Source organism: Python bivittatus, unplaced genomic scaffold, assembly GCF_059951505.1.
Source record: "Python bivittatus isolate LINGU-HERP-01145 unplaced genomic scaffold, Pbiv_v1 ctg000980_np1212, whole genome shotgun sequence".
NCBI lineage: Eukaryota > Metazoa > Chordata > Lepidosauria > Squamata > Pythonidae > Python > Python bivittatus.
Window position 1 is genome coordinate 26,440,648 of NW_028277125.1, and position 25,975 is coordinate 26,466,622.

The window sequence follows — 25,975 nt, forward strand, 5'->3', positions numbered from 1 at the left end:
GTTATTCCACAATATTGTGCCTCTTTTGTATCAAAGCGACAACCAGGCTGCTAAAAACAAAAACAGAGACATGCTTTATACCATCCCACTGCTACCATCCTGGGTCGCGCCCTACTTCTCCCTTCCGCGTGCAATTGCACAGGATTGAAAAGAGCAGCGCTTTCTGGAAAGCAGCAAGCGGGTCGACGTTTATCAAGCGAGCATTTAGGGTTCGGGCGACGGCTTCACCTCTCTACTGAGCATGCGCAAATATTTCACACATGCTCATTTGAGGATGCCAGATGTTCTCTTCGCACCAGCCCTGTGAAGCGCAAAAAATAAATGGGGGGGGGGAGGGAGGAGAAGAGACTGGATGCAAGAAGGAAGATACGCTCCCCGCCCGACTTCGCCGCGAGCCAATGGCTGAATCTTGCAGCTCCTTCTCCAGAAGCTCCGATTTCACTCCGCTCAGGTCTCCCTGCTGCCCCGCCCTCCCACACCCGCCTGGCGTATAAAAGCTCTGGCGATCCTCACGCGTGCCCTTTGCCTACTGCCCTTAACGGAGGGCTGAAGGGAGCAGCAGAAGGAGGCGGCGACTACTCCATCCGTGCATTTGACCAAATCTGTCGGAGAGGTCCTCCTTCCCCAATTCTTTCCAAGTGAACTAGTGGATTTTTCAACTCCCACCTCCTCTCCCGCAGAGAAACTTTTCCCCGAGACCGTTCCTTTCGGGAGTTTGGATGGCAGCTCCCCGTGCCTGGCATTAAAAGGGAAAGCAGGCGAACCATTTCGAAAGGATCCCCTTTGCGCGAACGACCGACGTAAAGGGAGGAGAGGCAGCCGCTGATTTTGTTGGCTGATTTACCGGAATGCTGAACTTGGCGATGAGGACCGCTGGACCCCTCGCCCTCGTCCTGGGTTTAATCATCCATCTCTTCCTTCCGGTCCAACTCGCTGAGCCCGAATCCTCTCAGTCGCCCATTCCTGCAGGTAACTAACCTCGCGCTGGTTGCTTCCCCAATTCTTAGCTTGACGCGTGCCAGGCCTGCGCTGATTGCAGTTTATATGTAAGCCATGCCTACTGCAGAAGGCGAGAATGCTCCTGCCCTGTACAGCCTACTCTCCTTTATCAGACTGATTTCTAAGAGAATAGTTAATTTCTCGGAGGCCGTCCTGGGATGAAGATTCTACCCTTAATGGAACTTTGGTATTTTTCTGAGAAACCCTTGCATCCGTTTGAGTAAGATTAAATTAAATCCACGTTAAAATAACAGCAGTGGATGGATGGCTGGCTGGCTGGGCTGCTGAGGCCCCCTTGAAAAGAGGAAAGGAAGGGGATCCCAGATCTTGCCAAAGTTGATTTTGAAAGATGCTGGTTTTGCCCCTTTGTGTGTAGTTTAATTTCTGGTTTTGCCAAAGAAGCAGTTTCAAAGCATTTCCTGTCCTTCCATTCAGAAGACAAAAGTCTTCTTGTGGTCATTCTCTTCCATTATGATGATGTTCCAGGGCTCATCATTCCCATTTCCCCCCCTTTCTTCTTACTTCCACATTTATGTAGAACCTAAATAACTGGCAAATGCTCACCTAGACACAAATTAAAACAGAAGTGTTTCTTGTTGCGGCTACTGGTTTCTAAACACATATATTTGGGATAAAGGTGGAGATTATTAAAAAGAGATAATAGATTAAAGCACCTTTCCAATGTTAGTGAACTGCAACTCGCACCCCCCCATCAGAAGAAAATGTGTTCTGAAATTTGGGGGTTCACTTAAATATTTAGTTTTCTTTATGGAATTCTCTTTGTGTCTGGGGGAAAAATGAATGGAGATGTTCAGTGCAAATGTTGTGTTCTTTTATCTCATAAAGTTTATTTCAGGAACCTCAGATTTTAACAACGTTCTATCAGGGAAACACTTTGTAGCAGATGTCTAAAGCTTCAAAGAGTAAAAGGATAGCTCAGAAGCAAAATTAAGTGAAGCAGAAGCCATTGTTCTTGGAAGAGGGGAGGTCTTGGGCAGCATTAAGTCCAGAGTCAGAAATGGAATAGCTGTGGGCCCATGTTTGGATTTTCATACATTGTTCCATATGAGAGTGATTTAAACTTGGGGGGAAATTGTAACTTGTCAAATGCACTGTAATGGCTGGGATGAAGAGCTGTTTTGCACTCTGATGATTTCAATTTCAGAACACAAGTGGCAAAACATAGAAATCCAAGTTCTAAGCTAAGGAAGAAATCCTTTCTTTTTCTTAGGCAAAAAAGGAAATGTTGCTTTCCTGGCATAATTTCATTTGGTAACAGACTTGGCCTGCAGAGCAGGGTTGGGGGAAATAATTTCTTGGCCTTAGTAACTGTTATTTTTATATCCTCCTGTTCCCCCAGCCAGCTTTCTCAAAATGGGATGAATTTTTCTCCCAGTCTTGCTCATATTCTGTTCCTTGGATCTTATAAAATGCTTGTTCTGAAGAGCTGGAAAGCAATAAGAAATTCAATCCCCAATGTGTAAAGCAGAAGAATAAAAACATGCATTAAACCTGTTCAAAGGAAAGCACTTAAGAGATGTTTAAGGCTTTCATTCAAGTGTGATAATGGGTTTAAAATACACATATTGTTTGCTACATATTTTTCACTTGGATCTTGAGTTAAATCAGACCTTTTTTCCACACTCTTACATGTATTTAGCCTTGAAATTCAATCATAATGCCTGATGTCCTTTCCCCTGTGTATGATAATAATGCAAGAAACCTAGTCTTGATGTACACTTTTAAAGTAGCAAACAACTACTGTACTGAAAAGAATGCTTTCATTTTTTGTTGTTGTTGTTGCATGGAAGGAAAATCATTGCCTAAATTATAAATAAGTTGTTTATTTTATTTCATATAAGGCACTTGTGGAGAACAGGAAACTACTCTAAGATTGAAGGCTGTAGTGGACACACATTCTTGACCATAAATCCCATAGGCATTGATGACTTGCACTGAGGCATATTCACATTACAATTTAGACTTATGCACAGCAGGACTGTTACTGAAAGATCATGCTGCTTTGACTCTAGAATGTGACAATGTGTTTTATCCTGGTATTGCACCCTGACATGAAGTAGTATTTTGACATATTTTTCAAATGTTTCCAATCAGCCGGATATCTTACTCATCTAACCACTTTGAGGCAGTGTAGGACCATGATGGATCACCTTAACAGGAGTCTTAGGAGGGTAAATTTCAAAATATTGGAAAGGGAGACTAACTCTGCCTTTGTGGCACAGAGGAAGTTAATATTTTGCCTCATGTTCTGTTCCATTGCTCATTTTGTTGAGATATCCCTATCACTCCTTTTTTGTCTAATAGACCAGGTAGATCTATTTTGTTTCTTTTGGATGACACAGTTATAGATGTTATACTTTGCGTGGCCAAATTTCATGCTGTGGCTTGTTGAGCTTGTTCAGTGAGGGTTCATGTGGAGCTATTTAGGCCCTGAGCTTATCCAGATCTCACTGACATGTTTTTTTTTCCTACCAATTTTTTTTTTTTTTTGGATTGGTCAATGATAAATTGAATGACTGACAGATTGTTGTTGGTTCTGACATAATGGAACATATTTTCTCAAAATAATAGGATTTCCAAAAGTTTCTTTCTTCTAGATAGTGGACAGGAACAACAGAACCAAGGTATCAAGGTGTTTTTTTGGTTTGTTTGTTGTTTTGTTTTTTGAAGGCCACAAAATGTTAACTCACAATCTGCCCCAGAATGGAAAGACGGGAAACTACAATAAGTTACTGTGAAACAGTGGCTCTGTCTAGACTGGAGCAGACTCGAAGAAAGGAGAAAGGGAATGTACAGTTGCCAGGAATGAAGTAAAATATGCAGGAATTATGAGAGACGGCAGGAAAGAGGAAAAAGAAAGCCCCTTGTATATCTTAAATGTGGAGAGGAAAAAATAGAAAAGGAGAGGGTGTCCTCAGTGCTGGATTAAGTCCAACCAGTAAGGACATGCTGCTTTCCTAGAATGGATGAGGGCATTCATTGGGCAGGGTTTAAAAACATGCCTGGGGGAAGATGATGTGTTTGCAGATCACAACTGAGTGTTCTGCTGGGCAGAGTCATATCAGCCTCCAGCCACAGAAAGACTTCACCATAGTACAAGTCCTCACTATGCCCAGATGGTTGGAAACAGTGATCAGTATAGTCAAGGAAGAAAAGTTTAAATGATGTTTCACTGGCAGTCCTGCAGCTCCCCTGAAGAAGAGGCAGGCATCTTTGGTTCCACTTAAGATTTGGGGGGCACCAAGGATATCAGTGATGCAAAATGGGCACAATTATGTCAAGGATCATACAATAGAAATTTCTATTTTCCCCAGTTTTGAAGGAGTTTTGGTGTCTTCTATCTTTATTGTCCCAAACCAATTTTATGTGACATATTCTTTTGATGGGTTTCCTTTCTTAGAATGATGGGAAACAGTGAAAATCATTGCTGTTAATTTTCATCAATGCATGCCTAGATTTTGGAGAAGTCTCAAAGAGCCACAAAAAGGGGAGAGGCTTGCAGTCCCGGGGCTAGTGGTTGTCCACCAGTGCCTCAGAGGACTAAATCTTTCAGTCTTTCAACTTCATCTGTTGGTCTAGTGGAAAAAAAGGGGGGGGAGGTGGAGGGGGAGCCTGCCACTTCTGCTTTGACTGGGAAAAGCTGAAAGGGATCGCAGATATAACAATGGCTCTTTCATGCCACTCCTCCTTGTACCCATAAGAGTAACTATTGAATAAGGATAAATAATACTGGCTGTTAAATTGTTGCTGTACTTGTAACTGAGATTTAAATACTATGAATGCTACATTTGCTAAAATGCACTGCCTGGAACAGAACTTATAGAGGACAGATGCATTATGGAGCATATCCCAGATGTATTGGCTGCTTAAGTCCTTACATAATAGTTATAGTTAAGCTTTCTGTCAAAACAGATTATTCTGCTAGATGCTTCTTTACCCCTTCCTCTCATCCTCAAAGTCAAATAAATGAACTTGTATGGCACACGTTTCTCTCATTAAAACAAAAAAAAAACTGTAATAAATGTGGCTTGCATTAAGAAGAGATGTGTAGCATGCAGCAATTACTTTGTAACTTTGATTGAAAAAAGGATGTGTAGAGTGCAACAATTAATGTGTAACTTTGTCTTGTGAGAGTTTTTTCCTCCAGAGGTTCTTAAAAGTACTTGGTCTTGAAACTACCCAGAAACAGAGCAATAAATGAATTCACTTTAGTCATGTAAAATGTGCGGTTAATAATAAAGCTACAACTATATGCAGGCACATCATTGTGTTCATTTGCTTCATTATTTTTTGTAAATGTTAATATCTTGATTTAACAATAATCTGTGGAATTTGAAAACTGGTTGATCATAGATTTGTATTCTCTTCTATAAAGTGTTCATACCAGTTCTAGGAGTTTAGGGTATGAGAAATTGGTTTTGTTTTGTTAATATGTATATGTATATGTATGTATGTGTATGTATATATATAGAGACAGACAGACAGACAGACAGTACACACACACATTTTATATACACACACACAATATATATTCATATATGTATATTTCATTGGAGTGAAGCGGAGGGGGTGAGGGACAAAGGGGATCAAGTTATCATGGAAAAGCAGTAGCCATGCCTGCTCAAAAACTCAACAAACTGGGTGCTAAGGAGTAATTTAAAATGTTCTCTGGTCTCATATTTGCCTGCTGCTGTCTAAACAGCTGGCCTTGTAAAAAGAGTGTTTAAAAGCAAGAAACTTTCTCTAAACTTTCCTCACTTTGTATAACTGAAGCCAGTTGCTCAGTATTTCCTGAAATGCAGAGCAGCTGAACAATAATGAAATGTATATATACTGTTCACACAATTTGGGAATACAGCTGTATGCAGTGGAATGAAACAATATACTAAATGGGAAATGGTTGCTTTGTATTCCTACACACCAAGATGTCATCTGATTGTTCAGTTCAATGATATAAAACAAGAGTTGGTTGGAAGCTCATTAAAATCAATGGCTGCATTCATATTTATCACGAGCTATAAATCTTGAATGAACTATAAATCTTGAAAGATAGTTTTGGCTGATCAGAAAAATAAATTGGTTTGGCTGTTGGAGGCAGGCACCATGTTCATATTGTAAGAGTGCATATGCACAGTATGCCCCGCTGGCATTTGTTGCAAATAAGGCTGATTCTAAAGTCTACATTTTGCTTTGATGCATATCATTTCCTGTTTATATTTTTTAAAGTTAAAGAAACAGCAACTAAGGAGGTTAGGGGAGTGTGGTAGTGCTCCCATTGCTTGCCTCTGCTTTAGATGGATTTATTGGAGGAAATTTCGAGCAGAAAAATTGCCCAGTCTATGGAGATGTTTCTGACCCAGTGGCATATTTGAGATCACACTGATAAAATCATTAGCAGTCTTCTCTTTCTAACGAGTTTGTTCTTCTCAATACTGGAGGAATTTGCAGCACCATAAATTCAAGAACTCAGACTGTCCATTTGCAATGAGTCTTATTGCTGGGTTATGAATCAGTTTTTTTGTTCTCAGCCTCACAGTTCTTGTGTTTATTGTGAAACCTATGATACATAAGTTTGGATCGAATCTGTCTTCCCTGCTCAATATTTTAACGTGCTGGAAATAATTCTGAAATGTCAGGCTTCATATTTAATTCTACATATTTGACAGGGGGACAGTGTGGCCACTCAGCAGAAAAATGCATTCCTTGTTTGTACAAAACCTTGCTAATAGTGAAGGTTTGTCTGTCTCTCCTAGCTGGCAATAGCTTGATGACTGAATCAGGTCTGACTCCATATAAAATGATGTTTCATTTCTGTGTTATTTTTGTGATTTAATGAATGTGGGTTTTGAAAGCACAAAGGGTTATGAAAACATATGCTTGCCTCTTGCACATATGGATTTATTCAGTTCAATTAGAGGGAGGATGTACATGCATATTATGTGGACTCTAAATTGCAGTGTCTAAGTAATTGCAGTGTTCATTTGAGAACTGGGGGTTATTTATTTTTCTTTAACTCCACACTATTGCATTTGCATGCCTGAGAGGGGAAAGGCCTGTCTCCTTTGACAGAGATGCATTGCACCTTCTGAGCTCAGCTATTTATCTCAAAGGTTGGCCACACAGTTTTTCCTACTAGTAACTGGTCAGTGCCAACAGCCTTGGGTATTTTTTATTTCAGTTACTGAGATCCAGCACAAAGAACTCCTGTGCCAGAACATGGGATTTGGGCCAGCATTAAAAGCTATACCTGGAATAAACCATGTATTTATTATTGCAGATTTTTAAAATTGAGTTTCTAAATAGCAAATTACTCCATAGAAGTGCTGGGCAATCATTTGGAGCTGGTGGAGGGGGGAACAAAGGTGTGCAGGAGGTGAAGGTAAAGTAAGTAGGCCCACGTCTCATGGACATGGCCAGGATTATTCCACAGGGCAGATGTCATCTTGAAAAGTACACTCACTTATACTGTGAACTGTGGCCAGTAGAGTGTGATCTGGGTGGGTGAGATACATTTTTTAAGAGAAAAAGGTTGATTTCTTGTGATTTCATGGACATTTTTATGGACTGTGAGAATAACCTCGGGAGACAGAGGAAGAGCCATCAGATAAGAGGTGTCTAAAGACTAGAGGTGGAGAAAGCATCTCAGAAGGGATCCTTCCTAGTTCTCTGGAAAGTAAAGGAAAGGGAGGGGAGAAGAGCTTTCAGACTTGCAAGATTCTATTATTGTAACTTTACAATATATGCAGTGTTAGTACCCATGGTTTTGGTTTCCTGACTGGACTACCTCAAAGGGCTGACAGACATGTTCATACAGTTTTCTTAGCAACAGCAAAGAAGTGGTTAACTGGCCCAATTTGTTTAGGATTTTGTATGCTAATATCAATGCCTTGCATCTAATTCTGTAACTGATTGGCAGTTCGTGCAAAAGTTTTAACTCAGTCTTGCCACTACATTTTTCAAAAGTTGTAGTGTCTGTCCCAAGGGCATCCATGCATTGTATTAATCCAATTTTTAACAATTGGATTTCAAAAAGTTTCCAGAAAGACTGGAGTAAGAAGTATCAGGAAACAAACTATTTAATTTTAGATTAACTTTTGAATCATGTGTTGCATGCTGAGCGAACTGGGATTAGTGTTGAAGTGCATTTAACATTGATAATCTTCCCTGTTGTACCTTATAATACCGGCTCAAACTCTAAGCTCATAACATTATCTCTTACTGTCCCCAGATTGAATAAAATCTGTAGAAGTAGTTATTTTATTCTGATTATCCAATGTTAATGCATTGTGTTATGGAAGCCACCCCAGAATAACAATTCTTTTGGATTTAAATCCATACCCCTTGCAATTCCACTGTACATATTGGACAAATTGCTGTGCTGTGTGCATGCCTCTCTCATTCAGATTTGTTCAAGCCCAGCATACAAAAAATGTTCCTTCCTTCCAAAATAGCTTGGTTGTGTGTAACCACAGTGCCTGGATGACATGTCATTTGGTATAGTGGGCAGGGGGAAGGGGAGGAATGGGAAATGTATAAACCCTTTTACTCTTTGTGAACTGGCTGGGCACCAGAAAACCAAAGAGATTTGAATATTACATCAATACAGTTAACTTGCAGTTTTCATTGTGTGCCAGTAATTACTACTCAAATGGGCAAGTTGCTGATCAGTGTATGTTTCAGAAAATATTTTCTTTGTTAAACGGATTCTTTTAAAGCCTTTAAATTCAATGGAAGACTGTTGTAATGTCAGCTATCCACACATTTAATATAGATAAAAATGTTTCACTCCTTAGGACGTAAGAACAGTTTTGTTGGATCAGGCCAAGCTAAGTCCAGCAATTTGGTTTTCCCAGTGGCCACTCAGATGCCTTTGGGGTATTTACAAGTAGGAGATGGAGACAGATCCTTCCCCGTTTCCCTGCAAGTGGTGTTTGGAATCATGTTGCCCTCAACCTGATGCCCTCTTTTATTGCAGGCATGCATTTGCCCTCCTGTGAAAAATAAGAATGTGTGAAAACTGGTGTCACATGATGCTACTGTTTATAAATCTTTACTCTGGAAAAGAATGGTCAGTTAGGTAAAGAATGCAGAGGTCTTAGTGCCTGTTGTTAATTTGCTTCTTTTTTTTTTTTAAGTCACCTTTTGGGCCAAGAGGGTTTTCACATTAGTGTAATAATTTATAACCAGCTTGCATAAAGTTATAAAAACAATCCTTTAAAAAAGCTGTAAAAAGAAAGCATGCAAATTCCACATGTAAGCTACACTGAATGCAAGATTCATCATGCAATGCAGTCTTATAACTTGTACTTTCAAAGTAGCCAATAAATTTCTATTTAATCCCACATGTTTGGAAAATAAAATAACCTTAGTGAATTATCGAAAGACACAATGACTGAACAGAAATCTTGAATGGATTATAGGACTGCATTTCAGGAGGTAAAAGGAAAAAAGTTCCATATATGGTCATGGATTAAACGCTCATACAAATTTGATGGAGATTTTGGAATTCTTGTCAGAAGAATGTTAATTTCTAGTAGGAAGTCATTTCTCTTGCTCAAGCAAAACAGCCCGGCATTTGATTTTGATTATGGAAAATATGGTCTTTCTTAATTACTGCATAAGTAGCTAAGCTGGAAGTATAAACATAAACTTATGGGAGTAATCTATTCCTATATTTGTAAATAGTTCAGGGGAAAAATGTTATGGACATTCTGACTGCTGAGTGTAATCATGTAGGACAGCCTTTTCTGTCCTGGTAGCTTCTAGCCTTCATTGTGCTACAGTTCCCACCATCTCCAGCTAGCGTGATGGGACTTAGAATCCAACATAACAGAAGGGCAACAGGTTGGGAAAAGCTGATGTAGAATGTTCTTTGTCAACCCTGTTCAGTCCTACTGTTTCTGTAGGTTTTCAAGAGAGTGCATATTTTTAGCACCTTACTCTTACATTTCGTGAAATTAGACAAATTTTAATATATGTTTTGTACCAGTGAGGATTTGGCAACTCTGAACCTCCAGATATTGCTGAATTCCAGTTCCCAACAGCTTCAGCCAATGTGGACAATTGTGAAAAAAGCTAACGGTGCAGTTCAAAAACACTTAAAGAGAGAAACAAGTTCCTTTCCTTGAGATGACTTTCAATGTTAAAACATTCTTTTCCTTAACTAATTGATGCCTAATTTTAGCATGAGATTCATATGTATAACCCAATGTTCTTTATAATATGTAAATCCATACATACTGTAAATGGGTTTTATACTAGTCCAAAGACCAGATAAAGTAAACAGTTTGTTGTGTTTTGGGATATGTTTTTCTGGGGGGGGGGGGGGTTGGAGTAGTTAAGTAAAGTATTACTTAAGTGATAAACTGGCCGTGTACTAGAATTCTGAATGCTTTCTATATTTAGAATTAGTCTTGTGCTGAACATTTTTTTGTATCTTCTGCACTTTATAACAGTGAAGATAAAAACAAAACAAAAATCCACCAAAACTGTTTAAAGAAATTCTGAAACACCTTGAGAATAAAATAGGAAAATAAAACCCTTTTTGCAGGACAAGAATGCTTCCAAGAAAGTAGAAAATAGATTTTGGCACATTGTTGTTTCAAATATTATAAAGTATATTGCCTTTCCAGAATATGCTCCCAGAAGTTTGCTGACTAAGTTGTACACAATGCAATAGAATTTTATCCAAATGGATGAATTTTAAATTCCTGTTCAAGTTGGTTCTCCGTTGCTTGTGAATGCTCCGTAAGATTTAATAAATCCTAACACAGAATCCTTCATCTCATCACCCATGGAGGTTGGCTTCACTAGTTGAAGTTTGTTTAATCATAATTTGGTGAACAAATCATAGTAGCCCAGGTCACACATGGTGCTAAAGAAAATGAAGCAACCACATTAATGCTTGGTGCAAAGTATAATTCAATTAACTCTATATAGGGCAATGTTGTCTGTTTATTTAGCAGATTTTTAAGTTGCCTGTCAAAATACAAATTTTGCAAGGTGGCATAGACAAATACTAGAAATTAAATTAATATTTATCTTTCACACAGTGAGCAAGATAAACATAAGAAGCAGCCATACACAAGAACATGAAAAGTTAAAAAAAAAGTTGAAATGTAATATCTACCGTTAAAGTCACAAGAAAAAACCTAATAAAACTATAAACTGACACTGTTTCTAGCATCAGTGGTCCTGATAAACAATTAAGTCTGTAGGTGAATTTAATATTTGGCCAGGTAGTCTTTGCCTTGTGATCCTAAAAATCCATAGCATAGTCAAAATGCCAGATTGGTCTAGTGGTTAAGGCACCAGGCTAGAAATCAGGAGACTGTGAGTTCTAGTCCCACCTTAGGCATGAAAGCCAGCTGGGTGACTTTGGGCCAGTCCCTCTCTCAGCCCAACTCACCTCACAGCATTGTTTTTGTGGGGAAAAGAGAAGGAGGAAAGAGTATTAGGTATATTCACCGCCTTCAGTTATTTATAAAAGTAAAAAAGGCAGGATAAAAAAATCTTAAAAAACAATGTTTGAAGTTCTTTTGTAGAGTTGTGTATGCTTTGAAAATAATCTCAGAAGAGGAACAACATCTCTTTAAAGCAACCACATCTTTTTTTACATGTCCATGCAAGTGAAAAATGCAACTGCTTCATTCAGTTGACTCCTTGAAGCAAACTTGCTTTCTGTTTTGTTCAAATTTGAGTAGAAACAGGAGAAATATAATTTCTCTTAAATATAATAATATTCTAAACCACATTTTGGAGAGGAAGAAAGCAATTGCAAGAGGAAAGGGGTATTTCTTCTAGTACAAGACTGCTGAGTGGACACCAACGGCTTTCATCCTATGACTTTATCCAGGCCAAGTCAGATTATGCAGGGTGAGATCAGCCATTAAACTATGGCCCATCCCCTGCTACTGATTAATCCAACATGATCATTCTATCTGTCTGAACTCCTTGGTCAGGTACAAAGAAGAAGGGAAAAAATTCCCTGTTTTCTAGCAATCCTTATCATGATTACTGTTTCTTCAGTGCTATATTTATTTTATTTTATTTAAAATGTTAAATCGTTTTTAAAAGAAGAAAAAAAAGCAAATGAACAAGTGAAAGGAAGAAAGGAAAAAAGGAAAAAGGAAAAATTGCCAAAATATAATATCTGTAAGTGGACAAGGAAATTACTGAAATTGTACAGTTAATGCTCAGTATATTGCTGATAAGAAATTAACCATAAAAAACAGTGCGTTAAATTATTTTAACAGCTTGAGAAAGGATTTGAATCTCTGAGCTAAATGCCAAAATCTCCACTATTTGTTATTTTTAAAAAAATGGAAAGAAGAAAAACTACTAAAACGTTATAGAGAAATATTAGTTTCTAACTTCCCCTGTGTGGTATTCTGACTGATGTACAATATTTGCAAATGTTTAATTTTTTTCCTATGATTTGATTAGATCAACAGAGTATTTATATGCTTGTGGCAAGCACATCTCTTAGCTGTATCTCACACCTATACCCCTTTCCTTCTCAACTCCTGAGAAAGGAGAATATTTGGAAGACCGTAGGTAATATAAAGCAGGAGTGAGGAGATTTCTGAGTCCCTCCAAACAAAAGTCCTACTTATATCAAAGTTTCATCATTTCTGCAATGTAATTCAAAGTGGAATGGAAGTAATTTTGCTGTTGCTGAGAGATTTGATTTGTCTTGCTTAGTTATGTGCAGTCTCAGTTTCCAGCATACTATATATCTAGTTTTCTCTTTTCACAAGCTTCATAACTCAAGCTCTGCAAACAAAGAGGAAAAAATAGTAACTTTTCATGTTTCCTTCCTTTTGTGGTTCACAAGGGAAATTGTTAAAAATTACTTTGTAACTTTCAATAGTACTTTTTAAAAAAGAGCAACAACACCTGCAGTTAATGCCACATCTATCAAATATGCCAAAATATAACTAGTACTAGTGGTGAGCAATTTAAAATAATGCTTTGAGGTAGAAATTCTCAGATCGGTACTAATTCTCAGTAATGTTCAAATTGATGACACTCAGAATGAATTTTCCCATTTGCGCTGTAAGAACAAGCTATTGAAATGTATAGTTTTTTCCATGATTGTGAATGGCTCCATTCCTATTTACACAGATATTCAGAGACTATATAAAAGTTTTTATTGTGAATATGAAAATTTCCAAGAATTTTGGTTTTGGTACATTAGAGAGGCCAAGTTATGAATCTGGCCTGAACTGGTAATGGCTTCCATCCCATGTAATTGGACACTGAGAATTCATTTGGACAGATGTTTTCCATAAGCCAGGTTTCAAATGGACTTGACAATTTTCATTCCAATCTTTAAAATGAAATGTGTTGCTAAATTGCATTTTATCCTAATTGTAAATTATACAATTGATCATACAATTGATTAAATAAAACTATCATTTAAGTAGTAATGGATAATATCACATTTCCATTCAACGGTACTCCTTGTACTAAATTTAACAGCTAATTTATCTCAACTTCTTAATTTCTGAGCTTCTGATGAAAAATTGACGTAGTTCCCAGTTGTTATGATTCAAGATGAAATAAAGATTTGATTTATTATGAGATTTTGATGAGTTTAGCCAACTTCACAGATTTTCCTTATCTTTCAGCTATCTTATTTCATCATTCAAGAACAAATGTCTTCTCTTTTTTCCTTCACTAGATAAGCTTTTAATTCTAACTGTTGCAACCAAGGAAACAGATGGGTTTCACCGATTTATGCAATCAGCAAATCACTTCAACTACACAGTAAAGGTATTGTGTGTTCATTTTCCCTTTCGTGACATTGGAGACAATTTCCACGGTGTGTGCATATACACATACATGCATGGGGCATAAGGTTACACTATGCTAAAATGAAAGCATAGAAAGAAATCAGAAAATCTTTCTGTTGCCACGTGCTGGATGTTTTGCCAGCTCCATATTATTTCCTGCTGTAGCTTTGTTAGTGTGGCCTAACTTTTAATCTTCTGGGTGCAAAATCTTTTACGTGTGTAGGAGAAAATTTCATATAGACTGAAACGTTGGCAAGATTTTTGAACAGTCTGCAAATATTAACCTCTTTCTGTTTCCACTCAATTATATTCATGATGCTTTGCATCTGTTATGATTCCAAAATATTCCCTTTTATTCCATAACTTCATGTTAAAATTTCATCCCTTTTCATCTCAGTGTAATTTATTTTTGGTTTGATGATCTTATTCTACCTCCTGGATTCAGTGGGATACTTGTTCTGATTTATTCAATATGAATGCATTGACAGTGGTAATGGTCTCTTTAGTTTTAGCGCCAGCATTTAAAAATTAATATTGCCATAGATATCTAGGATATAATCTTTGATTTATTAGATTTCCTTTGATCTTATTAAGACAACAGCCCTTTTTATCCAATTAGTATTGTGGAGATATTGAAAGTTTGGAGTGGAACTGAATTGTGCTTTGTGTTACTAGTAACACCTTATCTTTCTTATGAACAGCCTAGACATATGCTTCAAAATTGTGTGCATGAAGACTTGAAACACAATCATGGTTTAGAAACTTTAAAATTAGGCAACAACTGATCAAGTGGAAAATGCCTATCCATGTGCCACTTATTTTCACATAGGATCTCTTTATAAAGGAGCAAATATGAGAAGGCTACATATTTAAGAATGAAAGAACAGAACTCGTCTACACAGAGAATGATTGATTCCCCCAACATGTTTAGAATCTATTGACTGTTTCTCAGCTAGTTTCTAAGCTCTTAAAAAACAATCAAAATTACTTTTTACACCAATTTAAATAGAAAATTAAACACAGATTGGAAATCAAGATGGCAGGTATGAGCTTTCTCTCATTTCTCTAGTTTACCATATCTGGTTATTGGCCTGAGGAAAGAGAATCTGCTTTGTAATTACTACCCACGGGCTGAAGAAGATAGAAAGACCATGTTTGTTCTAGTCCTGTTTTGTACCTGGCAGATTCATTACCCCCTTTCCTTAATTTTTTTTAAAATATCCCAATTAGCCACTTCAATAAATATTAGACTCACCATTATTAATTAATTAATTAATTAATTAAATTAATTTAAGTAAATTAAAACTCACCAATTATTCTGGAGCTTATTATTATGAAAGTACTTTAGCTACAATGGTGTAAAAGCTTGTTCATGCTATTAGTGTTAGTACAATGGAAAGAAACAGAAGTAAAGCGCTGCAGGCTTTTTCCTGTTTTGCACAGTTTAGGCCAGTGATGGTGAACCTTTTGGCTTCGGCATGTGAAAAATTCGGAAAATGCCTAACTTGACTCTGCTGGCGTGTCACCCCCCTGCCCCCAAACAAAAGAGAAACAATTCTTTACATATTCATTTATTTAAAAAAAAAATACAGTCCAGTCATTTGTGGTGCTATATAAAGAAATGTCAAATAATTACAAAAATGAAATACGAGTAAAACAAATTCAGTTTCTTAGGTAACTCAAACAATAGTTGTTGTCGGGTGTTGGTGAATGCTGGCATGTCACCCAAAACGTCATGGCATGTCACCTTTGACCCACGTGTCTTTGGTTCGCCATCACTGGTTTAGGCACAACAAACCATTGCAATTGTTCAACAAGCCTTAATTTGTGGAGAAATATACAGCTGTCCTCTGTAGCTGGCAACAAACCCAGAAAAAGGTGTTAATGACAGGTGCTATGTGTGTACCCACGAACATGCCAAGACACATTTTACCCTTTGAATTTAACTCATTCCACAGCCCTTGTGACTGTATCTTTTTGTTACAATAATAATTCTTTTTAGCCCCTTAAAAAGAAAGGAACAGTTTTTCTCAGTCTACCCTTATTTTTTTCTTCTTCTGATATTTTAATTCCAAGCATATGTTGTAAAAGTTAGTAAATATCAATCAGTCCTTTTAACACAAGTCGGGTCAGGGGTCAACTATCCTTTTTTTAAAAAAAAAAACAAGCTACAGTGAAGCCTAATATGCATATATACACTCTTTCAAATATCATGTCCTCCAAAGTTAATCCATATTAAGCCAGCATTTCACTTCCCATAAATTTTCTGTATCCCAAACAACAGAAACCAGTGATACCACTCTTCAAACATGAGAGAATATTCTTAACCAAAGAGTAACTGTTTTTTTCTTTCACATAAACTTACTCATGGCATCATCTTATTGCAAAAGGGAAGGGGGGAGGGAGTTTACAGCTCTTAAAATATGGCAAGTCTGTTTGTTTTGATTTCTATGGCCACTCCATACTCATATAATATTCCATAAATTTTTATGGCAAACTTTTTGGGAGCAGGACTGAAGGTCACAGTAAGCAGAATGATGGTGCAAAACGGATGAGGGTAAGATTGTAAATTTCCTAGGCTTGGGGAGAGGAAATTGGAGATTGTTTTATCATTTTTTTTCCAAGTTGGTAAGCCTTCTTGTATAACAGTTTTTGTCTGTATCCCAGACAAAGGACTAGTCTTTTTTTTTTTTGGTAGCCTTCCCAAAAGAAATTTAGCCCACTCCAGTAGAAGAGAATATCTATAGATGAGGGTTGAATTGTGGAGTTCTTGGTGTTCTCTGAGCTTGGTTGTTTGTTTGCAGGAGTCCAGCTAGTAATATCATCAGTCTGATGAAGTTACCTAGTTTGATAATGAAACATCTACAAGCAAACAACCAAGCTCAGAGAGCACCAAGCTCCATTTAGTCCACTTTCAGTACTGGGCCCTGGGTAGATGTCTATTGCTATTAATAGTAAAAAAAAAAATTGAATCTCTATTTCACAACTAAAAAAATGGCTATGAGAAAGGTAAAGATTAGATATGGGTAGAAATACTGTATTATTTTTGTCACCTGAATCAAACCACTCAAGTTGAAAAATAGTGTGAAGTTTATCGTGACTGACTTCAATACATTCAATCCTTGGCAAGTTTAGGAAAGACCCTTTTGTAAAATCCAGATAAAACCAGAAGAGCCATGGATCTGACACAGCATAAGCTTTCTGTGTTCCTGTTATGCTGAAATGATGACAACATATCTTTAACAATACAAAAGAAACCATGTTATTTTTGTTTCTAGATCTTGGGCAAAGGTGAGGAGTGGAAAGGAAGAGAGGGACCAAATTCTATCGGTGGAGGCCAGAAAATACGTCTGTTGAAATCTGCATTGGAGACATATGCTGATCATATGGTGGTTATGTATGTGGACTGGTAAGAGGAATTCCTTGTTTTGGGTTTCATATTGTAGTCATTGGGAACAAAACATTTTAGTTTTGTTGTGTCATGCTGGATCTTTTCTGCTGCCCTGGTCTTAAGTAACAGAATCAGAGTCTGTTTTCTACTTCCAGTTTTTTTTCTACTGGATTTACAGATGTAAAGCATTGTCAAAGATTATGGCAGTCATATTCCTTGAAGGTGCCAGAGATGTTATCAGGGCTTTAGAAGCTGTGAATCATACAGTCCCAAATAAGCATTCCTCTTGTATGAGTTAGTCTTTTCTATCAGAAATAAATGGGCAACATGTCTTTTTAACTTGCAATATTAAAATGCATAGGAAGCTGTAGCTAGATAATAGCAACTTGTCAATCTTCTGAAATGGAGAGTCAGATGCCGGGGCATGAACCTTGATAATGCTATTCTTTCTGCCTTGGAAATCCTGCCATAGATATAAAATAAGAAGGATTTGTTTTGGTAAATATTTAAGACCTAGAGTATAAATAATGTATGAGTAGTGCACTATGAGTAATCCATGGGATCCCTTCAACATGCTTGTTTAGAGTTCCTGTTCTGTCACTACATCATGTTCCAAGGTTTACACATTAAACATGATTTGTTGATCAAGCCACAGTTGATTGAGTTCACACGTCAATTTACAATCCTTTGCAATAAACTAGAAATGAACTAAATATAATTGGCTCAATTTAGTATTTGAACCCAGATTGAAAGAAGCTTCAGAGATGGGGATGGTAGTGATCTGTAACTTGATCAGGGCTACAGAACTGAAACTGCTGCATGGAAGTATAAGTACTTTTAATTTTTTTTTCAAATTCTCATAAATACAGAATTTAAAATATAATATTCATTTTTATGCATGGCATTAAAGGGTATATAATTCCCAAGTTAGTTAAAACTAGACAGTCTGATACAGTGATCAGGGCAACAATATTGGCTACAATGAAGTTTGTTTTGTCTGATCTTTTAACACATGGGATAATACTTTAACTTTAAACAGCTGTTAATGGTGGTAATATGCCTACTGGCTGATACTTCTTGAGCTTTACCTTCATACATGTAGAAGCCACTAGGCAAAGATTTTTGTATGCACAGGTTTTCACTTATGTGTCACATTCTCTTAATACAAATTGGGTGGTTTGGTGCAATGAATGAGGAAGACCAGTGAGTATTGACCTATACAATACATGCAGGTTGGTACAGCTCTGCAAGGAATGCCTGTTTGCATTGGATCTCTATCCTTTTATATATGTTTTGGAAAGTAGTCAGTCCAAGATGTTTACTGTGGCAGGAACGATTAGACCTCTGGCTGAATTGCAGCACACCAGTTTTTATGCTTCTTGTGATTAGCTGAGAAAAACCTTGTTTCTGATAAAAGAGGGAGAAAAGCAAAATGTAAATGATGATTTTGCATTACTAAAATTATATATATATATAGCCATTTTGCTGTATATTTGCAGTTTGAGGAATTTTCCCACAATATAATTTCATAATGCAGGATAGAAAGGGTTTTGATGATTTTGAACATTGATGTTGGAGAAGAATATCATGGAGAGCTAAGTGAACAAGGTAGAAGGAAAGAGTAGAAGAAGATGATGAGGTAGATGAACTTGATTACTGTTAGCCCTTCGAAGTAGTCTAGACATGAAGCACAACAATGAATACTAGCTCTAACTTGCAAGTCTGAAATTGTTCCTCCACTCCTTCCTTTTACTCTCTAGAAAACTAGGAAGGGTCCCTTCTGAAATGCTTCCCATGTCCCCTCTGCTTCTCTGGACTGAGATACCTTTTGCATGGTGGTTCTGTAGTCTGTGGCTCTTCTTCCTGTCTGCCAAAGTCATTCTCATGTACCATTACAATTACAGCAGTGATGGGTGCACCATTGGAAGACCTGAAGGACCAGGTTAGGATAAGTAATCTTGGAGAAAGGCTATCTGTGTGGTTGGTAAGAGTCCACACAGACTTGATGGCACATAATCAAAATTACAGCAGGAAACTTATGGATTCTAACTCATTAAAAAATGTTGGAATCCCTATATCTCTGGGTCAGACAAGCATTTTAGCATTTGTCACTGATATTTGGAAGAAATGCAAAGTGTGTTTAATTTTCAAGGTCACAGATATAGAGAGGAATTTAAGTGCCCTACTTCTTTGCCTTTGTTTTGACAATGAAACCATTGAATAGGATACTTTGGTGACCACATAGGCCACGAAAATCAAGATGTACTGTACATTAAATGTTAGGATTCTAAAGCCCTTTTCCATTGCTCATTGACTGTAGCACTCAACATGTGAGCACTTGGGAACATCCTCCCACTGATGTCATTTTAATTAGCTCAACTGCTACAACACTTGCATGTTCTGTGTAAATGTTTGCATCAAGGAAGCATTTGCATACATATGTACTGCCTTCCATGTGAGCTGGGATCCTACATTGTCCAAATCCAAATTGCATGGAAGTGAACCTGGCTTCACTGCTGCAGACATTCAGACTGAGCATAGAAGTGTCTGTAGCAGCCAGCATTACTTGTTGACATCAGCAAAATGCCTTGGATAACAAATGTCTGAATGGGGCTTAAGTAACTTGCAAATTCAGGCTTTTCTTAGTAGTTCCTTGAAGATCATTCCACAACATGAGAGTTAGACTTATTCTGCTGGAATATCACTGAGTTTCATAAATGAAAGTATGTGTGTATTTGTATTTTAAGTATTGGATAAATAGCATCCGTGGACAAAGAAATCGGGAACTTATATGTTCAAATAAAGGTTGATATTGAGCATTTCGTTTCAGTCTTTCCAGATACTAACACATCTTCTGATGCAATGACAGGAATCCACCCCCCACCAGCCAAAGAAAGTTCTCACTAACAATCACAATATCTTATTCAGCACCATCAAAACATTAGAAGGTTTTCCCATTCTTGCCTGAAACCCTGAGAGGTTTTCATCGTTCTAACAATTCATTGCATGAAATCTTACAGCATGACAAGATTTTGGCAATTTTTACTTTTAGGGAAGTTCAGTGGTTGCCACATAGCTAACCTCTGGACTAATTAATGAGAAGTAATTAGAACAAATTAACAAAAGCCATCTGGCTATGCCAGCCTATCCTTTTTTGCATCACTGCTCTGTGACCGCTTTAACGAATAGTCTGGATGCTTCTTCTCTGGGACAGAAAGAGGATAGAAGGAGCCAACAGAATAACATTAGGTCACTCTGTTTTGTGGTAAAGAAAACGCTGTCTGGAAAGTTGTGCTCTGGGCTGCATCTGGATCATGTCATTGGCTTAACGTTCCTGCTTTCAGCTTTGCAAAGAGGGAAAATGTAGCACTCAGCCAGCTGCCACTTTCCCCTCTCTGCCAGCTTTTCCTTATTTTGCATTGTTCTTTATCTCAGTCTCTGGTTTTGCCAACTTGCCCAGACGGCTGTTGGAACAGCAGCCAACCAGGTTTTGGATACAGAAGAAATCTCAAAGCACATTTCTTTTTTTCTTTTTCTTTTTCTTTTTCCTTTTCATCTTTCTGCCAAAACCTGGGAAAAAGTATAACAGTGGGAGTTTTCAGAAACCTACTAGGTAACTATATATATAACTGTATAACTATACACACACGCACATGCATTTATATTAATAGATTTTCTTTTCTCCCAGATTCCTACCATATTGTTGGAGCATAGAACAAATCTGTTTTCTTTTCCTTTTGTAAATCAGCACCTCTCTATCTGGTACCCTCCCCCTCCTCCAAATAGGGTTAATAGCCTTTAAAAGGTAAAGCTCAGCTTCTGGTGACTGAATCATGTGCTTTTTTTTGGCAGGATTACAGAAGAGATTTACCATTGCTATTTATCATGGTTTTTGACTTCCAAACTAGGTTCATTATATGCCCTTCTACAAGGGTCATATCTTGTTAGAGATGTTATAAACTGTTCTTTTCAGCGAGTGTAAGTCCCCTACTCTTAATAATCTGGAACTAGGCTAAAATGTCTTTATTTTCCAATTCTCAGTTTTTTGATGTTACATCTTCTGTTACTTAATGTATTTCTTATCCTACTACTGATTTACTTATATGTTGTGCTTTGTTACTGTTGCAACTTTACTGCTCTACTGTAAAATCCCTCTCAACCTTTGATTTAATTAATTATTGCTATCTTTTCTGATCCTAATAGTGAAGTATCCATTTTAACCCTTAACTATTCAAAAGTTGCTTGCTATGATCCAAACATGCTTGCCAGTGAGAATCTTTTGGAGAGATGGAGAGTTAAGCTATACAGCAGGATGTGACTCAGTTTATGTACACAAGGCACAAGGCTGAAACAGTCCTGTGCATTTCTCTCATGTGTGGCCTGTTGCATCTTATTCCATAACATTTATATATCGTGGTAGAAAGGTATACCAAGGCTTCACCCAAAAGGTATGAACATTAGCATTTTAAAAATATTATTATTTAGAATGAAAGTTACTTTTTAAAAATACTTGAGAACAAAGGTGGGGGAAAGATTAGATGAACTTGCCTGGGGGGGGGGGGGGTCTTAGGAACATAGTGTTTTCTGGAATTAGCACCCTATTTATAACATTAGATGAATCAGTGAGCACTCTGCGGAAAGCTGCAGTGGAATTTGTATGGAATGCTTTTTTTTAAAGGCACAAATAAATAAGTTCATGATGACCATAGAAAGATTGTGGATTCCTGTCTCTACTGATATCTTTTATTATGGAGAAGACAAACCTGTCCAGTCACAGCTGCGTTAAATCTTGGGTTATTGGATGGATAGTTAATGGAGTAACTCATGCATTTTACCTAGAAATCATAGTTTCTTAGCCAGAGAATGTGGTCATTGCTATGATTTCCTTTGCTTATTAAAAACCCATGGAATGGAGGGATGAGCTGTTTTTTTTTTTTTTTTTAAGAAAATGAATGAGCAAAATAATGGCTGCATTTTTTTCCTTATATTTCAAACTCTAGAAGGATTAGGAACTTGTCTTTCACAATTTAAACTTGGTATCTGGAGATTATAACTGATCCTGGGGGATGGACAGTGGAAACTCCCCTTTATATCCATGGTATAAAGAAATACTTTTGACATTCTGAAAATAAACAGAGACCATCTGCTTATCTATCTATCTATCTATCTATCTATCTATCTATCTATCTATCTATCTATCTATCTATCTATCTAGAATTTGCCATCAAGTTCTTTCTTCAGGAACATAAACAGAAAATGTTTAAATATCACATTGTAAAAAATGTTGCTTTGGTTTACACTATAATTCACAAATATTTCTGAGAATTTGGATATTTTTTAGAATAATATGGAGGCTGCTGTATCTTTCATTTTAGTTTGTGGTAATCCCAGGAAAAGCACTACTTCAGCAATCATTTTTCCAATAATATACACTGAAGTAGGAGTCCGTGTAAATAATACCATAGGCATTGTTTAAAGTTTTTTTCCTCCCCAGAAATATATATCCAGATGTGAATAGAGTTTCTGCAAAGTAATGCATGTTTTAAATAGTAACATCTGTGAGGCACATCAGTTGGTGCTGCAAGCTAAAGCCCTACTCAGTCCTTAGAGAACAGAGCACATCTTCTGTCCCAGGGCCAAATTCACTCCCTCAAGCATTGAGTGAACCTCCCAAAGCCCTCCAAAATTGCAGCTAAGTTGCAGGTTTAATATGAGATGGTGAATTATCAAATTAATGGAGAATGAGAATATTGACTTTTAAAAATGAAGTGAATGTTAATGAAATGTAAATTAATGGAAATCCAGTGCTTATACTAGCCTGCCCACTTTTTGAACTGAAAGGTCCTGAAATACTATTTAGAAGTGCAGACCTCATCTTACAAACCTTTCATACTCCTGAATTTTGGGAAACATTCCCCACCACCTTCTGAATATAGATGGAACTGCAGGATTCCTGACCCTATAGGACCCTTTTAGTTGTACATGTGAAGCCTCCCACCCTACATATGCAAATACTTTGGGAGAATGACTTCAAGTCATTCTGAGTTGCTGAGAAAGGTACTCAGAACAGCTCCATCCTCACTCATATGGGAAGGATATGTTTTCTCTTAATGTCCAAATAGGTTTACATTTTCTTCTTATCTTACCTACTGTCAGGTTCAGCCCAAGAACAACAGTGAAACAGTCCAGAACAGTTAGGCTCCTTTATTAGCTTACACCTAATAGACAGAATCTTGCCTGACTAAATCTACACCACAACAATTGCTATAACCATGAGGGCCTAGGGAGGTGCCAGTTTCATTCTCTTGGCTTTCCCACACTCTTGATGTGGGCTGAGGAGGTGCTTCCCCTGGAATGTCTCTCCCCACTCCTGGCAATCTTGAAGCTCCATTCCAGAACCTTCCTGCTCATGCCTTCTACCACACCTACTAGGAATATGCCTTAGTAAGTGTAGGTATGAAACTGGAAATCGCTAGCTGAATCACATAACAATTTCTCAACCAGCCTTTTTCAGGGGAAGAGTGGGTTAACCCTGGGTGGCTATGTAGTGGTTATCATGAAGGCATTGTTATGGTGTTGGTTTGTATTTCATTGGTTGACTCTGAAAGCTTTTTCATTTTTTGACAGAGCTCTGTTCATTTTTTCTTTCTTTCTTTCTTTCTTTCTTTCTTTCTTTCTTTCTTTCTTTCTTTCTTTCTTTCTTTCTTTCTCTCTCTCTCTCTCTCTCTCTCTCCCTCCTTTCCTTTCCTTTCCTTTCCTTTCCTTTCCTTTCCTTTCCTTTCCTTTCCTTTCCTTTCCTTTCCTTTCCTTTCCTTTCCTTTCCTTTCCTTTCCTTTCCTTTCCTTTCCTTTCCTTTCCTTTCCTGATGAATATCCTGCCTTTATTTTGTACAACTCAAGGTAGTTGCACTGAGAGAGAGAGAGTCACTGGCCCAAAGTCATCCAGCCAGCTTTCATGCCTCAGGGACTCAGAAAACTAGAACTCATGGTGTCCCAGTTCCTAGTCTAGCATATTAACCACTACACTAAATGACACTCAGTTTGATATGCTTTTTAGAGTCTGGTATGAACAAACCAATATTTGTGTTTAGTTGCTTTCTATTCAGGATATTCCTTGTACTTAAAATATTCTACATTCAATTAGGGCATTTAAAAAAAAAATCTTTAAAGAAAGTTATTGATTTTTGAGATTCTTCTCAGCATCTAAGTATCTGCTTTAGGAGTTCCAAACCATTGGAATTATAGGATCATACATATCCTACATATTCACCTTTAGTTCCATGGATCTATCTTATTTTTACTCTGTCCTCTAAGAACCTAAGGTAGTGTACTCTAATTTTAAAGCTTTAAAATTCACTCTGAATTACACCGGAGAGAGATAGAGAGTGACCCAAGTTCACCAAATAAGTGTTTGTGATTTGAACAGGCACTTCATAGGCATTGTATATTCTATCTACTTATCTTACAAGAGCTCAAGGGGACATATTTAGTATTACTTGCTCCAGTTTTATCTTTATAGATGATAGGTTGGTCTGACAAATAACAACTGGGGAAATTAAGCAAAGGGGATATTAAAAAAAACAAAAACAGAATTTGAAACATTCATACAAAACCAACACAATCTGTTAGGGCGCATATATAAACTTTTACTTAGATATGATACAGAGGCAGAACAAACAAAAACTGTATAATAAAATGGGTGTAAAATTTTAAACACAGCTATGGTGCAACATTGGGAAGAATTATGGACTAAATATATAAAATTTATACCAAGTTATAACTTAAAGGAAAATTGGTACAAAATGTTCTACAGATGGTATATAACTCCATCAATAATATCTAAGATAGACAAATAATACAGTAATCATGAAACATGAGAAACATTTTATCATACCTATCGAGTCCTTCACAAGGACCTGGGATAGGCAGATGTGGTTGTTTGATGGTGTTAAAGGTATTGTCACAAGATATAAGCTGTTCCAAGTAAAGCTGCCTTTTGCAATTGACTGATGGTACTTCTGTCAATGCCGATGGTGTTTGAGTGATGCTCCAGATGTTTTGGGATTGCACCTAAGGCAATCCCAATACACGGTAGTACACAATAGTACCTATTGGTACTATCTTTGCTTTCTTTTACCATAGGCTTTCTACTTCTATTTGCTTCTACTTCTTTATATTTCAAGATTTTTTCCAGTTCCTTCTCTTCTATTCTGCTGTCTCCAGTTATTGCAATGTCCACTATCCAGACTTTTTTGTCTTTCTTATCAACAGTTGTTAAGTCTGGAGTGTTGTGTGGCAGGTGCTTGTCTGTTTGAATTCTAAAGTCCCAGAGCACTTTAGCTTCTTCATTTTCTATTACTTTGTCTGTTTTGTGGTATTATTATTATTATTATTATTATTGTTATTATTATTATTATTATTAATTCTTGTTAAATTGGTTTTGCTTATTTTTTCCTTTTATTAACATGAATATCTATCTATCTATCTATCTATCTATCTATCTATCTATCTATCTATCTATCTATCTTATACAATGGAGACTTCAGTACTAAGTAACTAGCTCCAGATCTTTATTGCACAACAAATCCTTTGATGTAATCTGCAGCAGTTTCTTTTTTTCTAATCTTATATTCAACTGCATATGAAAAAGTCAGATAATTTTATAGTTGCAATATCAATCTTCTAAATTGTAATTAATACTGATAGAATATTGCTTTCTCTTTATTTCGAATACTTTAAGTTATCAAAACAATAGAATGTCAATAATT

General features: G+C 37.0%; 1 protein-coding gene across 2 annotated transcripts in view; it reads left to right on the forward strand.

The window, feature by feature from the left end:
• Positions 1-343: 343 nt before the first annotated feature.
• PLOD2 (procollagen-lysine,2-oxoglutarate 5-dioxygenase 2) overlaps positions 344-25,975 on the forward strand; it is a 62,334-nt gene continuing 36,702 nt past the window's right edge. The window contains exons 1-3 of one of the 2 annotated variants that reach the window (XM_088131853.1): positions 344-969; positions 13,706-13,797; positions 17,096-17,226. In XM_088131853.1, the coding sequence (XP_087987979.1) occupies positions 849-969; positions 13,706-13,797; positions 17,096-17,226 (344 nt within the window). In that variant the 5' untranslated portion in view covers positions 344-848. The remainder of the gene's footprint in view (positions 970-13,705; positions 13,798-17,095; positions 17,227-25,975) is intronic. The other variant, XM_088131851.1, reaches the window with a different exon arrangement.